Here is a 13,221-nt window from a genome sequence, read left to right on the forward strand (position 1 = left end):
GTTCACCACCAGGTGAAATTCGTGGTTTCCCTCTCGCTCGTCTGCGCAGCGCTGCCCCGGGATGTGCAGGGTGTGTGATGTGAGTGAGTCCTCATCGTCGACGACCTTGGAATACAACACGATCCCTCCATCCCATGCCTGTCGGAGCACTCATCGCATATATCGAATGACATTCACCAAACGTCTCGACCTGCCGAGAGATCGTCACATCGTCCAAACCCGATCGATGACATGTCGACCCAGTCGTGTACAGTACGCTACGGACGAACGGCGCGGATCCGTATCGCGCGAGCACACCCTTGACACGACTAGCCCACGCTTCACAAGGAGAATGATCACAATAATAACACATAGTAGTAACAATCACCATCACCATAATTACAATGCCGAAGCGCACGTCACGCGTTCGGATGTGACCTGTCGCCTGTCTATATAGTCTGAGACTACTGCATGCCCTCCTCTCCCACCACGGCTGATCTCATCTGCCAAAGCACGCCGCTTCGTCATCCGTGACCCGGCAGAATCGGACGGACGATGGGTTGGGGTCGGGGGGTGTCGCATTCCCGCTGCACAGGCAAGGGTTGGGTGGCGGCCGAGAGCAGCGGAGTCGTCTCCTGGGGCGGGCGTGTGTGGAGAGAGTGGCAACGACGGGGCTGCTGACCACCTGGTCAGCTCCCCAATGCATTCCAAGGCCTCCAATATTCCAAGGTTATCATTACTATATTGCTATCATGATTGTTGTTATGATTATCATATCATAATCATCGCGCCCGAGACCCGGCCAGGCAGGGCAGGTGGTGGACTGTGTGAAGCCGGCACCGTGGACGTGTCGCAAAAAAAAAGAGGAATGAGGAGATGGCAGGGCAGGGCAGGGCAGGGCAGGCGCGGAGAGGAGAGGAGAGGAGAGCAGAGATGATCGCTCCCGGGGCGGGCCTGTCGTGTGCCTGCCTGTCATGTCACCTACCTGCACCTTCTGATCTCGATCGGATGGCTGATCTTTCTCACCTACCTAGGTACTAGGTAGTACTACTGTACCTTGCATACTCCCTACAGTGGGGACTTTGCACCTCGAAATGATAGAACTCTCTAACAACGATAACAACAATAAAAAAAATAACGGTAATGATCATCATCGTCGTCGTCGTCGTCATCACAGTGCATCGTGCCCGGAAGAAGGAGGGATCAGGTACATGTAGTCGCGTTCGGTTCCTCATCGGTATATACCTACCTACCTAACCTTGGAAGGTATGCTTCAGCGTTTCCACGTGCGTCCCCTCCGTCGCCTGTCCCAGAATGTGCAGTGATCGTTCCGGTCGGTATCCACGTTGTCCATCTGCACAACAATAACCGTCGCCGTCCAACCATGGCACCGAAGCGCCGTCGTTGCCCAGGATGGCGACGGCCGTCTGAGACATGCCCGATGCATCAATAAATATCGTCGTTGATGTATCGTCTCACGGACAGGACAGGACAGCTCAGGACAGCTCAGACCGCAGGAGGACGTGTTCGTGCCGTGCAGGTGAAAATACATACTGTACCTCGAAAACAGCCCGTACCCTGCGATATGCCCGCCTGCATGCGCCGATGCCTGCCCGGAGGCGCGACGCATCCTGCCAGAAACATACCTGGATCATTTCCTTTCCAAGCCGGCCGTTGTGTGTGACCTGTCCATCCAATCCGCCCTACAGCGAGAATGTTGAGCTGCTGCTCCATCCATCCATCCATCGATGCATCCATCAATCAATCACGGCCCAGCCTCGGAGAATTGCCCAGAGCAGCGCCTTCTGCCGTCCCATCACTCGTAGCGTCCCGTCGGCGTAGCACGACCACATCACCCTGCCCGAGCATGTCTGTTTCCTGATTTTGTGACGTCGATGGGCACATCGTGATGATCCCGACCAAAGGGCCGCGACACATCTTGATGTTCAGTCGCGCGGAAAGAACGAAACTCAGCGGCGCCCAATCGACACGACCGGTCCCTCATCTGGTGCGAGGGGTCCACTCAGGCCATCGGAGCCGATCGTCACAGCACGGCTAAGCGGACCGAGAGGGAAATTACATGTCTTCCTCGCATTGCATCTGTACGGCATTCATGCGTATCACCCGTGGGTAATTCCGATCAATATGCTGTGACACAAGATGGCACGGGTGGGAATGAGTCTCATGGGAAGGACGAAGGAAGCTGGAGCAGCACAGAGTCGTTCCTGGGTACCTAGTACGTGACGATTGGGTAGGATTGCCAGGAACTGATGGGAGGACCAAGGATGTCGATCCTGCACTGAACATAACAGCGACATGGGATCATGGCGCGCCCACAAGCACTGTCATTGTCTGTTCCTGCTGTCATGCGTTATACCCGTCAGCACGGTAGACCGTTGAGGATGAAAGAAACCTCTCCATCCCGCACAGGTTTTCCCACCCAGGTGAAGGACGCCGCGCGGGACCATGCCTGATCAGCAACGACACAAAGACCCCCCTGTACGACAACGGCAGGGCAGATCCATCGAATTCGCCTTTGGACGGCCACTGCTGAGAATCAGACGAATGTGCCGCCCGGCGACGGGTTTGTGTACACATCCAGATCGCCGCGTGCCCTAAGAGCATCCGGCGCCATCGATTAGGCGCGCGTCACAGCATGCAATTTGAGCACAAGGCAATGGTGAAGCAGTGCTCTCTAACACAGCATCCATCAGCACCTCGCTTTAGGGGGGCTTCGGCCGAAGCTGACGGAATTTTCTTCCCAACGCATCTGCGACTCACCGCTGGTCCTGTACGATTGACAGACTGATGACAGGACTTCCAGGCGATGACTGAGCCCTAGGAGAAGCTCGGATTGGTTGGAGTGGGGTCGCACAACCATGAGAGGGATTCTTTCTTGGGATGAGCCCTCCGAGAGACGGCTCGGCTTTTTGTGGTAGGGAACAGGCATGGAGAACAACGCTGACACGCCAGGCGGACCTGGAGGCCCTCACCTTCGGCGGCAAGTGAAGAATGGATTCAGGATTCTCCCAGGAAAATTCAACTATTTCGTAGAACGTGTAGTGGCGAGATCGTTTCCTCACAGCTCCCGTAGGATCTCTCCAGCAACCTGTCCGACAAACCCGGAATACGTGCTCCACAACACACCCTTCAGGACGGACTCGCCCTCGTGTTCTGCCCATTGTCCCGCCTTGATCAGCTTGCGTTTCCAGTAGGCCTTGGCGTGCGGCTCGAGCTCGTCCCAGTGCTTGGCATCGGTGTTCTCCTGAAGATACTCTGCCTTGTCGGGGTGCGTGTCGACGTCAATGCCGCTCCCGTCGGCGGCCTCGCTTACGACGACCGCAACAGTCTCGGCCGCCTCGGGTGAGGTGTGGTGCTCGGCGAGCATCTCACGTAGGTCTGCGGTGCTTGTGGCGACGACGGGCTCGTCGCTCGCCGTGGCGTGTTTCACTTCCACGGTGTGAACGACTGTGGTCGGAGTCGAACTGCTCAGCGTAAGGGGCTGGTGCGCTGTCGGGACAATTCCAGGTTGGACCGCGCTTGGTGTAAGAGGTTGCTGCAGGAAACGCTGGACTTCGGGAGGGAGGAAGGAGAGTAGGTCCGCAGCTGAGCCGGCACCGCCGCTGAGGACTGACTGCAGCAATATTGCGCCGACGAGCACCATCGTCCCGATGATCACCGCGTAAGACCAGAACTTGAACGACTCATCGGCCGGGTGGCTGAGCACATAGCGAGATTTCTTGTCCTTGGGTTCTAGTGGCTGTAGCGGGAAGGTCTCCACGACCACGGTATTGGCGTAGCTCACAGAAGCCAACCGAAGGTATTGTGGACCCGGATGCAGCAATGCCGTGGTCATCGCTTCGCCTTTGCCACCAGCCTTGGGGTCCACATCCGGTGCTCGCGGGGGCGATTCAAAAGGCTCGAAACAAATTTGCGTCATTCCCTGCTCATGGACCTCTCGCATCGTCAAATATGACCTCAGCGAAGTGAATGTCTCCGTGCTGCTTGAGTAATTGGTCGTGAAGACTTCGATGCTGATGTCTTGTCCTGCTACTGCAATAACGACTTGTCGGTTGCCAAACTCATCCGCGTCGAGCAGACAGACGTCCATCGATGCAGCCTGCTTGATGTGTGATGGCAGGGTCTTGTGCCAGACCTCCATCGCTGGACCAGTGGGATAAAGATGGTAAAGCCGCAATTCGGCACCCTTCTTGTTAGGCTTGTTGGCAAGGGCCAAAAGGCTGAAGTCGTTCAGAAACCGCAGACACCGGAACTTGGACCGACTCTTCATGTCGGAAAGAGTGTCCGGCAAGGCCATTTGGTGCACTCGTCTGGGTCCTCGCGGGCGCTTGTCAATCTTTTTGCTGGCGAAGTCGATCTGATACGTCTGTTCATGGATGTTGTAGTCATCGCAGTACGCCAAGCTGTACTCGGAGTCGTCGGTGAAAATGATGTCCATGTCTGCAGCTTCAGATCGCACCGGCAGGTCAATTCTGGCAATCACATCGCCCTCCTCTGGAGGCATCGCGGTGGCATTGAAAACGATGATCTGTGGCTCTTGGGCCAGCCCGCTAGCTATGGCGCCGATGCGCTTGTTGCCCGACTCCTGCCGCCGCGCTGGAGATAGACGCAGCAGACGCTGATACGTCTGCTCCTTCACGCTGGCCGAAGGCTTGAAGAACGAGCGCTTGCCGAGGATTGTGATATTCCCTTCTTGCTTGGAATCCGCCTCCTCCGTCTTTTGCTTTTTCCTCGGCGGATAGCGAATGTGAAACGCGCGCAAGTGCTCGTTTTTGCCGGCCTTCTGGTCTGCTGTGGATGAGTTGATGCCAGCTAGGGAGATAAGACCATCTTTGGTGGCTAAATTCGCGAGAGAAGCTACTGAGTCTTCGGTTCGAGAGAGGTCGATGTCAAGGACAGGCACGACTGTACCACGGTTTGATACATCAAACACGGTCTTGAGAGCACGTCAGTGACCGATGCGCCGATGCTGGAGCTGGATACGTACAATCTGATTGGCAATGCCAGTGCTGGACTCTCCTCCGCCCCCTCCTACGACCAAATAGCCACGTCGAGCGGGATCGAAATCGGCCGCATAGATGGGGTACGGAAGTTTGTGTTTGGCGTAGGACACATCGGATCTTGATTTCAACGACATGGTGAACGACGATGTTTCCTCGCTCCCTTGGATACAACTGCTGTGAGACTGTGGCGTGTTTTGCGCTGCGGCAAATTGCCGAATGCAGATGCGTATCAATAGACCAGGGTGAAGCTTAGGATCAAGTCGAAAGGAGTTGTTTCCAATCTCTATGGGTTATCCTGTCGAACAAGTAATGATTGACGTGGTTGCCAGATCGGTCCCTGAATGACGGCACATACGTAATTCTAACAAGTCCAACCTGGTGGACTTGCGACGGAGGAAGGTAAGCCGTGGAGAGCTACACAGCCAGTTTCAACTTTCTGTGCCGAGATTCATCTTCGTCGAGCAAGAACATCATTGCTCGGGCACCTCAAGTCAATATGGAGCTTGCGTCTCGGAGAGTAATCGCGGAGCGGCGTCTACTCAAACCTGTCCTTGGGGAAGGCTTCGTGTGTCCATCTTGTCGCCTCCAACGAAGCTTCCAACCAGCACGTTCGCGCTCGTTCATCAGCAGACGTGTTGCTGGCTCTGCAAGACAACTTACCACATCTAACAGCAATGATACGAGAGCTTCAGCAGGGAGCGTCCGTCCCTCGGTCCGCCATTTCCACTCAACACGTCGACTAGCACAAGAAGATCACGCGTCCAAGACAGCCGTCAATGCGCCGTCTCCCGTCCCTCCGGCGCTGCGCGAACTCCATCAGCGCCTCAGTCATCTGCAGGAGGACGCAAGCAGCTACATCAACCTTTCACAACTTCAGCTCGCACTACGAAGCCTCGAAGGTTCAGATCCTGTCATCCGAGTAGCCTTTGTCGCATTGGGCAAGAATGGCTACCATGCGGCTCGGCAATTAGCCCGGGTGCTATTCAGTGATGCATTGGAGGATGAACAAGCGTGGGAGAAGGTCCTCAACAGTCCTGGCGACGAGAGGAGTATACTTTTGAAATACGGCGATGCGCAGGTGGACAGTGGGGTACAGAACAGCACCCCCCTGATCAAGACACTGTCCATACCATCACCGCTTCTCCGGAGGCTTAACCTCGAGATCCTAGTCACGCCGCTAGGTGAGAACAGTGCATCCTCCACCATCAACTTGGAAGAGACTCTTCTGGTTCCGCCCGTCACCATCTCGAATTCGAACGCTGGTCGTGTTGGATTTGTCCGGCATCCTGTTCACAGAGCCCTGATCGTCGGCGAGGGCGTATCTGGCGCGATAGCATTTGGAACATTGCCCTCTAATACTGTTGATGGCGAGACCATCAATTCGACATTGAGCATTCCCCTCCGCTCCGCCTCAACGCCTCTCAATGCTGAAGCGGATAGTTCCGATAAATCGATAGACACTGACCTAGCTTCGCATTCCATCTCGATATTCCGCGCTGACAAGGCCAACGGCGCAGCGTTCAACAGGGAATGGCAAGCAAGTCGTGTACCTACCGTGACGGCATGGCTTAAGCGTGCTGTGGATGATTCAGCCACCGCAGACGGGCTCAAGCCCGCAGTGCAAGGACTAATTGAGGTGCTTCTGACGGGCGCAGAAAAGGCGGTGACCTTGGCCGAGTCTCGAGCTGCCAGGTCGTCAGTTGCTTCAGACGTCTCTGATGCGACGAGGATGTCGTTGCGCAAGGCCACTGCCACATGGTCTGAAGAGGCGCATGGCGACCTGGCCACCAATCTCGACACAGCGCTGGACTCAGCAACATGGCGGAAGACCGCTTGGTGGCGACTGCTCTGGCGCATTGATGAGGTGTCACTTTCAGCATCTGAAGTTTTAGTCCGTGGCTGGCTCGTGGAAGCCGAGCAGACACTCGCCTTCCTCAGCGGTCGCGTTCTCCAGGCAGGTGTCGCTTCGGCCGACGACATGCGAGGCGTGCTGTCCTCGGACGCCAGCAAGACGACCTTACTCAATGATGCCCACCACGCCGTGATCGCTGATTACAATGGCGTCAAAGAGCACTCCAAAAAGCAGGGCACTGTCGCCGAAGTCCTCAATTTCACACCGATGCTAGCGCGAGTCAAGCAAGACAGCGGGCTCAACCCATTGTTCAACCCGCCTTGGCCCCAGAGCATCGCCGTCGCGCGACAGCAAATGTTGCACGAAGTCGTCCCCGCCCTACATCGACGAGCACAGGGCCTCCTGGTCAGCGTCCTGTCACTCATGGGCGGATCCGGGGTTCTCGCGGGCACGATCCTCGCCGCCTCGGGCGGGGTAGCGCTCTACGAGGCTGGTGCCGTCGCTGCACTGGGCTTCGTCTGGAGTCTGCGCCGTCTGCAGACCAAGTGGAGCAGGGAGCGGACGGCCTTCACCCAGACCGCTCGCGAGAACGGCAGGAGGGTGCTCATCGACGTGGAGCAACAGCTCCGCGCCTTGATCGAGAAGGGCGGGAGGACGTCGATCGACAGGACTTCTGAGAGGGAATGGCGCGAGGCGCGAAAGGTCATCAATGCTTGCCGCGAAGCGATCCTTCGCCTGGGACGCAAGAATGATGGAAAGGCGTTATGAGTAGTCCTCCGAAGAGTTTCACATTGTAAAATTATCTTGTAGGATTCCCGTTGTATTTTCCTACTTTCGCGGGGTCTGATTGACCACCCTCGAGTCCTGAAAAGCTCAAAAGATCGGATGACGAGGTTAAGATTGAGAAGCGCAAGCGTTAGAAATTCAAAAGGTCATCTATCATAGCAAATAGCAAAGCACGACATTAGAACAGACGGATCGCAGGGAGCCCTTCAGATCAGACGCGGAGCATCATCTTCTCACGGACTGTGCTCTCCCAACCTAGGGGCACCACCAGCCCAGCCCTCGCGCTCAAAGTATCGGAACACCAACTCGTAGCCTTCGAGATCATGCACGATCCGATCAATGCGACGGTAGCCTTTGACGAAATCCATCGTCTTGTCCCTCTTGGCGTACGTCTTCTCGTCTGCGTCTTTCTCTTCGAACATGGTCACGCTGAAACGCCCAGGCTGGAAGATCCCCACGACCTGCTGGACGACATCCACCGTGTCGCGACCGGTGTGGCGCGTGGGCACGTTGGTCTCGAAGCTGGCGTACGAGCATTGCGGCTCGGGGGTGACGTGTACGGTCCAGTAGTGTGTTGCGGCACCGTCCCCCGGCACTGGGACGACTCCGTTGGCAGAGTAGCCGCAAGGCGTGAACAAGTAGGAATCGATGCGCGCGTCTGGGTACTTGGTGGTCGGATAGACGTCCGCCAAACCACAGGCCTCGGTGACGACCGTTCCGAGGGCGTGGCCCTCGGTGCTCAGCTCCTCGGAGAAGGTGAGGACATCGTCGTTGGCGTCGGAGCTGAAGCTGGAGTGATCGTCGGAGGTCTGCGCGAAGACGTCGAACGAGGCGTCGTCGCCACTGCCACCGTTTACCAGCGTGTTGCCCGAAATGCTCGGATCAGAGCCATTCGCTTCTGCAATGACGCCGAGGTGCTCAATGGCCTGCTTGCGAGCTTGGTGCGCGCTGCGAGCGTTGTCCTGTGCGATGATCGTGGCATCGTTGAGATAGAACTGACGCGCATTCTCTTCGTCCAAATCGGTCATCAGAATTTCCAGGGTCTCGTCTCCTGCGGCTGAGTTGGATTCATGGGCCTTGTCCGGAAAGACCAACTCCTTCGTGGGTGTCTTGAAACGCTCATCGTCAGGCGTAGCCGGTGGGGTCAACTCGGTCATGGGTCCTGTGATGTACAGATACCAGTGTTCGCCATTCATCTTACCGATCATGTACGCACTCCCTCCTGTGAACATCTTGTCCAGGTAACGGACCTCATCGCGCCAGCTCCGGTGTGGACCGCGTTGCTGGTCGGGGAACAAGTAGTTCTTGCGGCTGTAGAATATGCGATGAGGGGTCGCCAATGCTGGGCGACTCTCCTTCAAGTCGGCTTGAACATGAGGAAAGCCGGCTTCGAGGGCGGCGATCTCCAGCATACGAGGGAGGCCACACAACAGCGTCGTGGTTCCGCACGTTTTCAAGACAAGCTTGTGGGGAAACACAAACATGCTAGACTCCGAGAGCAAGTAGGCGTCGACGTTGTGGGATTCGATCACCGAGAGAATCTTGCAGTTCACTAGATCCAACATTTCCTTCCATGTCTCCTGCGAGACAGCCTTCAGGCCCAAGGGTGAGGCAGACGTCGGAAGGATCTTCTCGGACGGTGAAAACCATACCTCCAAGAGCTTCTCTGGTCCTTCGAATGCATTGCTGGAATCAAGGTCCAGGGCAGTTATGTCCCGATTGATGGTCAAATATGGCGTGCCGCTCAGCGAGGACGGCGAATTGGTATAATTGGTCGGGATTTCGACGTTCACCATCTCCGCTTCCCTTGTCCGTGCAAGGCTGACGAAGACCGGCAGTCAATCGGAAATCACTCGGTGGAGCGTCGAGTTGTCTCACTGATCCGATGGCCAGACCTATAGCTGTGACACTGCGGGGAGTACGCGACACGCTGGCTTTCGCCAGCCGCAATGAGGGGAGGGGAGTTGGCAACGTCCTGAACGGACGCTGTGGAGGGCTGGATGGCGGCGATGTGCCCAGGAACCCGACTTTGTTGTCTGTGATCCGTCTCACAGAACGCGTACCGGTCCGATGTCGAACAGTGGTTACAGCGACTCTCTCTTTCTGGGCAGTGTATGATATAGTGGTGGCTATCGACGGGGTTATCTCGGCCTGTGGGACGGAGAATCAGCACGGCGGGCATTGTCAGATCCCAAGATATCAGGGACGACCTACTTCTTGGGCTTGGACAGGAATTCCAGCAGGTCTTCTGGACGCATAGAAGGAGGAGTCGGGAACGAGGAGACGATGGGCGACACTGACACCTCACGATGGTGCCAGGTTGAGTCGAGGATGCGCCGCGCTGCGAGAGGTCGGCTGTTAGACAGACGATGTGCGGAACGTCCAAGAGAGCGACGGTTGAAGTTGAAGGGTCTTTGCGACACAGAGAAACGCGATCGTACCTGGGCAAGGAGAGCGGCGGTAGAAGGATGGCTTTCTATGTAGGACGTCGAGAGATGTGTAGGTGCTGAATGTTCTTGGTCTTGGCAAGAGTGATGGTTCCTCTCGAGAAAACTTCTCTGGACGCGGTGGATCTAGACAAAGTGCGGAAGAAAAGAAGCGCCACATGCGTCGTTGGGCATCCAGGACGACAGCTCTGGTCTCTGGTGTGGGTGCAGCACAGTACGGAACAGTGCAGCCCAGTGCAGTAGTCCTACTGTAGGGACTGTAGTTCCGGAAACGCTGGACGGCACCTGCGATATGCTTGATCGGTGCTTCCTGCTCTGCCGCTGTGGCTGCACCTCCCGGGTCAATGCCCACAACAGCAGCAGCAGCAGCAAGCGAACAGACAACGGGCTTGGGACCTGCCCAGGGAACCTTGGGAGGAAAAGAAAATTGACCATCTCATGCACGCCCGTATGCATGTGCCCCTCCGACTTTTCCCACACGTCACCGGCCGGCTTGGGCTTGGCTGCTCGCCCCGTGCGTGCATTGTCCCGTTTGGTGGTGGTGATGAAGAGGAATATTTCGCCCAGGTGGACTGTAATACCGTACCTACTAGGTAGGAGGTAGGTATGCTGGCAGGCACTCGCGGTAGTGGACTGTGTGTACTAGGCATGGGTGGATTGAGTCTGCATGTCCGCCGAACCACCGTACGCACACACACACACATCAGCATCGCCTGCCAGCATGGATGGCCCCACTGCTCTGCTGCGGAGACGACGACGACGACGACGAGAAAAGACAACGAGGGACCACGACGAGGGACCACGATGCGCGCGAGCGCTGCCAGAAATCCATATTCGTCCAATGACTCTTTTGGACGTCAGGTATAGATATACCGGGTGTAGGCAACCTTAACGACGCAGTGACAAGCCTGCGAAGATGCTAAGCCCTGTCCCATGCTCCTCCTCCTCCTCCTCCTCCTCCTCCTCCTCCTCGTCGTCGACCGCATCGTCGCCACACAAGTCACGTCCGGCTACAGAACCGCCTGGGCCGTTGTTGGACGTGGTTTGTTTATGCCTGGGTTCCCACGCCTTTACAAACATTTCGCCCGCTTCTCAACTACCGTTCGTAGGTACAGTCGCCGGGAATTCTGCTCGTGCAATTCTATATGTACCTACCGACTAGTAGGTACACTATCGTGGTCGGCTCACGACGCGGAGATGTGCTTGTTGTACATGGCTGAGAACCGTCATAAGCTGGAGGTTTGAGACATTGTAGCTCCAGTGAAAGTGTCCGAGATATCAATTCAATCTTAGACTTATTAGACTTAGCGACACAAAGAGATTATACAGGCGGCGAGGCTCATAACGAAGGGGCATTAGATCCCTATACTGGAGAATAATAACAACTGGAGGACGCCCCGCACTGCGCTGGGACGATTGTTTGGCCCCACACCCAGGGAAGGGATGTTTGCCCAGGTGTTCACGATGTATAACGATGGCGACCCGCACGCTATTGATTCTTCCAGTGTTCGCAATCGCAACCTTGTCGGTAACATAGAGAGAGAGATATATATATATAATTGCATGTCCAGGAAGGCCAGTTCGTAGAGCAGACAGATCAAATTGCCCCTGTGTTGATGTCGTCTTGTGTGTCTGGGTCTCCATCTACTCCAGCTCGTTCAAGAGATGTCCGACGTCCGCAACATCGTTATCCTCGGCGCCTCGATTGCAGGCCTCAGTGCAGCCCATTACTTCCTGAGGCATATCCATCCCCAGCTGCCGCAGGTCGAAGGCGTCCTCTACCGGGTTGTCCTGGTAGATCCAAGCTCGAAATTCTACTGGCGTCCAGGCACGCCGCGCGCGACTGCAAGCGACCGATTGGGGCCTGACGCGTCTATTTTCCTGGACTATCAGCAAGCCTTCCGGGCCTATGGCGAAAAGATCACGCTCGTCCATGGCGCCGCCACCTTCTGGGATTCTGAGAAGTGCGTGATAGATGTGAAGAAGTCCGATGGGAGTAAGACCGTCCTGTCGTACCATTCGTTGATTCTGGCGACCGGCTCGCGGTCACCTTCACCACTTCACTCGCTGCAAGGATCGGACTATATGGAGGTCCAAGCTGCACTACATACGGTTCGTAAGGAATTGCCGACCGCTAAGCGGATCATCGTCGCTGGCGGTGGGCCCACGGGGGTCGAAACTGCCGGCGAGATCGCAGAGGTTTTGAATGGACGCGCAGGATGGTTCTCGTCGCGACCGTCAAATGGCAAGATCGAAGTCGTCCTCCTGACCAGTGCTGAGAGACTGCTTCCGCTCCTTCGGCCTGAGATCGCATCTCGAGCAGAGACATATCTCAATCGGGTAGGAGTTGACGTTCGCTACCAGACCAGAATAAAAGAGTCGGAGAAACTAGATACCGGAAAGACTCGAGTAGTCTTGCACGAAGGTGAAGTGGTCATCGCTGACATATACATTCCAGCAATGGGAATGATGCCCAACACGGCCTACGCTCCCAAAAACCTCCTCGATTCCGATGGCTGTATCAAGATGAACAAGCGCACGCTCCGGGTTGACGACGCTGGGCCATTGGTCTACGCCCTGGGCGATGTTGGATCCTACTCTAAGAAAGGGATCGTCGATGTACTCATGGGTTTGCCGGTCCTGGGTACGAACATGAAGAGAGACTTGATTGCAGCACACGGAAATCCGGTGCAGAAGCCAGCGGGGCCCGATCGGATCCTTGCGCCCTTCGATCCCGAAACACAGCTGCTTCCTGTCGGGCAGTCATATGGTGTCGGCGCCGTTTTCGGTTGGCGGCTACCCGATCTTTTGATCTGGCTGCTGAAAGGCGGCCATATGAAAGCACATGGAGGTCAGGAATGGGTGGATGGGGCCAGGTGGAAAAGTCCGGAGTGGATAGTTAGCAGTCTGACGAAGACGTGGGAGACTGTCGCATAGCCTAATGTCTTCGGTGCTGAGGCGAGAGTCTATTGTGCCCGTAGGGCCCTTGGGAAACAGTACCTAGGTAGGGTCATAATATCTATGGGCTCGCCTACGAAACACAGGCGAGGTAGCAGTCACCTGTAATCTTGACACGACGACCATATGGTACGCTGCTACACATACTCCTTCCTCATTCCCATCACGACTGGGC

The 13,221-nt window shown here is 56.1% G+C and overlaps 5 protein-coding genes across 5 annotated transcripts; 2 read left to right on the forward strand and 3 right to left on the reverse strand.

Moving 5' to 3' along the window:
- Positions 1 to 3,058: 3,058 nt before the first annotated feature.
- On the reverse strand, positions 3,059 to 5,137 carry K489DRAFT_388814 (uncharacterized protein; the record flags this gene model as incomplete). Its single annotated transcript, XM_033606448.1, has 4 exons — positions 3,059 to 3,447; positions 3,547 to 4,596; positions 4,618 to 4,936; positions 4,988 to 5,137. 4 exons carry the CDS (start codon positions 5,135 to 5,137, stop codon positions 3,059 to 3,061), a joined length of 1,908 nt encoding a protein of 635 aa, XP_033459994.1.
- Positions 5,138 to 5,449: 312 nt separating this feature from the next.
- On the forward strand, positions 5,450 to 7,623 carry K489DRAFT_357180 (uncharacterized protein; the record flags this gene model as incomplete). Its single annotated transcript, XM_033602554.1, has 2 exons — positions 5,450 to 6,990; positions 7,090 to 7,623. Exons 1-2 carry the CDS (start codon positions 5,500 to 5,502, stop codon positions 7,621 to 7,623), a joined length of 2,025 nt encoding a protein of 674 aa, XP_033459995.1. The 5' UTR covers positions 5,450 to 5,499.
- Positions 7,624 to 7,749: 126 nt separating this feature from the next.
- On the reverse strand, positions 7,750 to 9,795 carry K489DRAFT_221722 (S-adenosylmethionine decarboxylase). Its single transcript, XM_033599736.1, has one exon. The coding sequence runs from the start codon at positions 9,435 to 9,437 to the stop codon at positions 7,875 to 7,877; it is 1,563 nt and encodes a 520-aa protein (XP_033459996.1). The 5' UTR covers positions 9,438 to 9,795; the 3' UTR covers positions 7,750 to 7,874.
- On the reverse strand, positions 9,391 to 10,338 carry K489DRAFT_221727 (uncharacterized protein). Its single transcript, XM_033599737.1, has 2 exons — positions 10,083 to 10,338; positions 9,391 to 9,792 (listed from the first exon to the last, which is right to left on the reverse strand). The coding sequence occupies exons 1-2, from the start codon at positions 10,246 to 10,248 to the stop codon at positions 9,491 to 9,493; spliced, it is 468 nt and encodes a 155-aa protein (XP_033459997.1). The 5' UTR covers positions 10,249 to 10,338; the 3' UTR covers positions 9,391 to 9,490.
- Positions 10,339 to 11,424: 1,086 nt separating this feature from the next.
- On the forward strand, positions 11,425 to 13,144 carry K489DRAFT_380354 (FAD/NAD(P)-binding domain-containing protein). Its single transcript, XM_033604860.1, has one exon. The coding sequence runs from the start codon at positions 11,754 to 11,756 to the stop codon at positions 13,023 to 13,025; it is 1,272 nt and encodes a 423-aa protein (XP_033459998.1). The 5' UTR covers positions 11,425 to 11,753; the 3' UTR covers positions 13,026 to 13,144.
- Positions 13,145 to 13,221: the final 77 nt, after the last annotated feature.

Source organism: Dissoconium aciculare, assembly GCF_010015565.1.
Source record: "Dissoconium aciculare CBS 342.82 unplaced genomic scaffold K489scaffold_6, whole genome shotgun sequence".
NCBI lineage: Eukaryota > Fungi > Ascomycota > Dothideomycetes > Mycosphaerellales > Dissoconiaceae > Dissoconium > Dissoconium aciculare.

What these genes read in the sequence shown, in the direction of transcription:
- K489DRAFT_380354 (XM_033604860.1), top strand. Translation starts at nt 11,754, where the DNA reads ATGTCCGACGTCCGCAACATCGTTATCCTCGGCGCCTCGATTGCAGGC.
- K489DRAFT_221722 (XM_033599736.1), bottom strand. Translation starts at nt 9,437, where the DNA reads ATGGTGAACGTCGAAATCCCGACCAATTATACCAATTCGCCGTCCTCG.
- K489DRAFT_221727 (XM_033599737.1), bottom strand. Translation starts at nt 10,248, where the DNA reads ATGTGGCGCTTCTTTTCTTCCGCACTTTGTCTAGATCCACCGCGTCCA. An exon ending in CCGCCGCTCTCCTTGCCCAG is followed by an intron (nt 9,793 to 10,082) that starts GTACGATCGCGT and finishes TCCGTCCCACAG; the next exon opens with GCCGAGATAACCCCGTCGAT.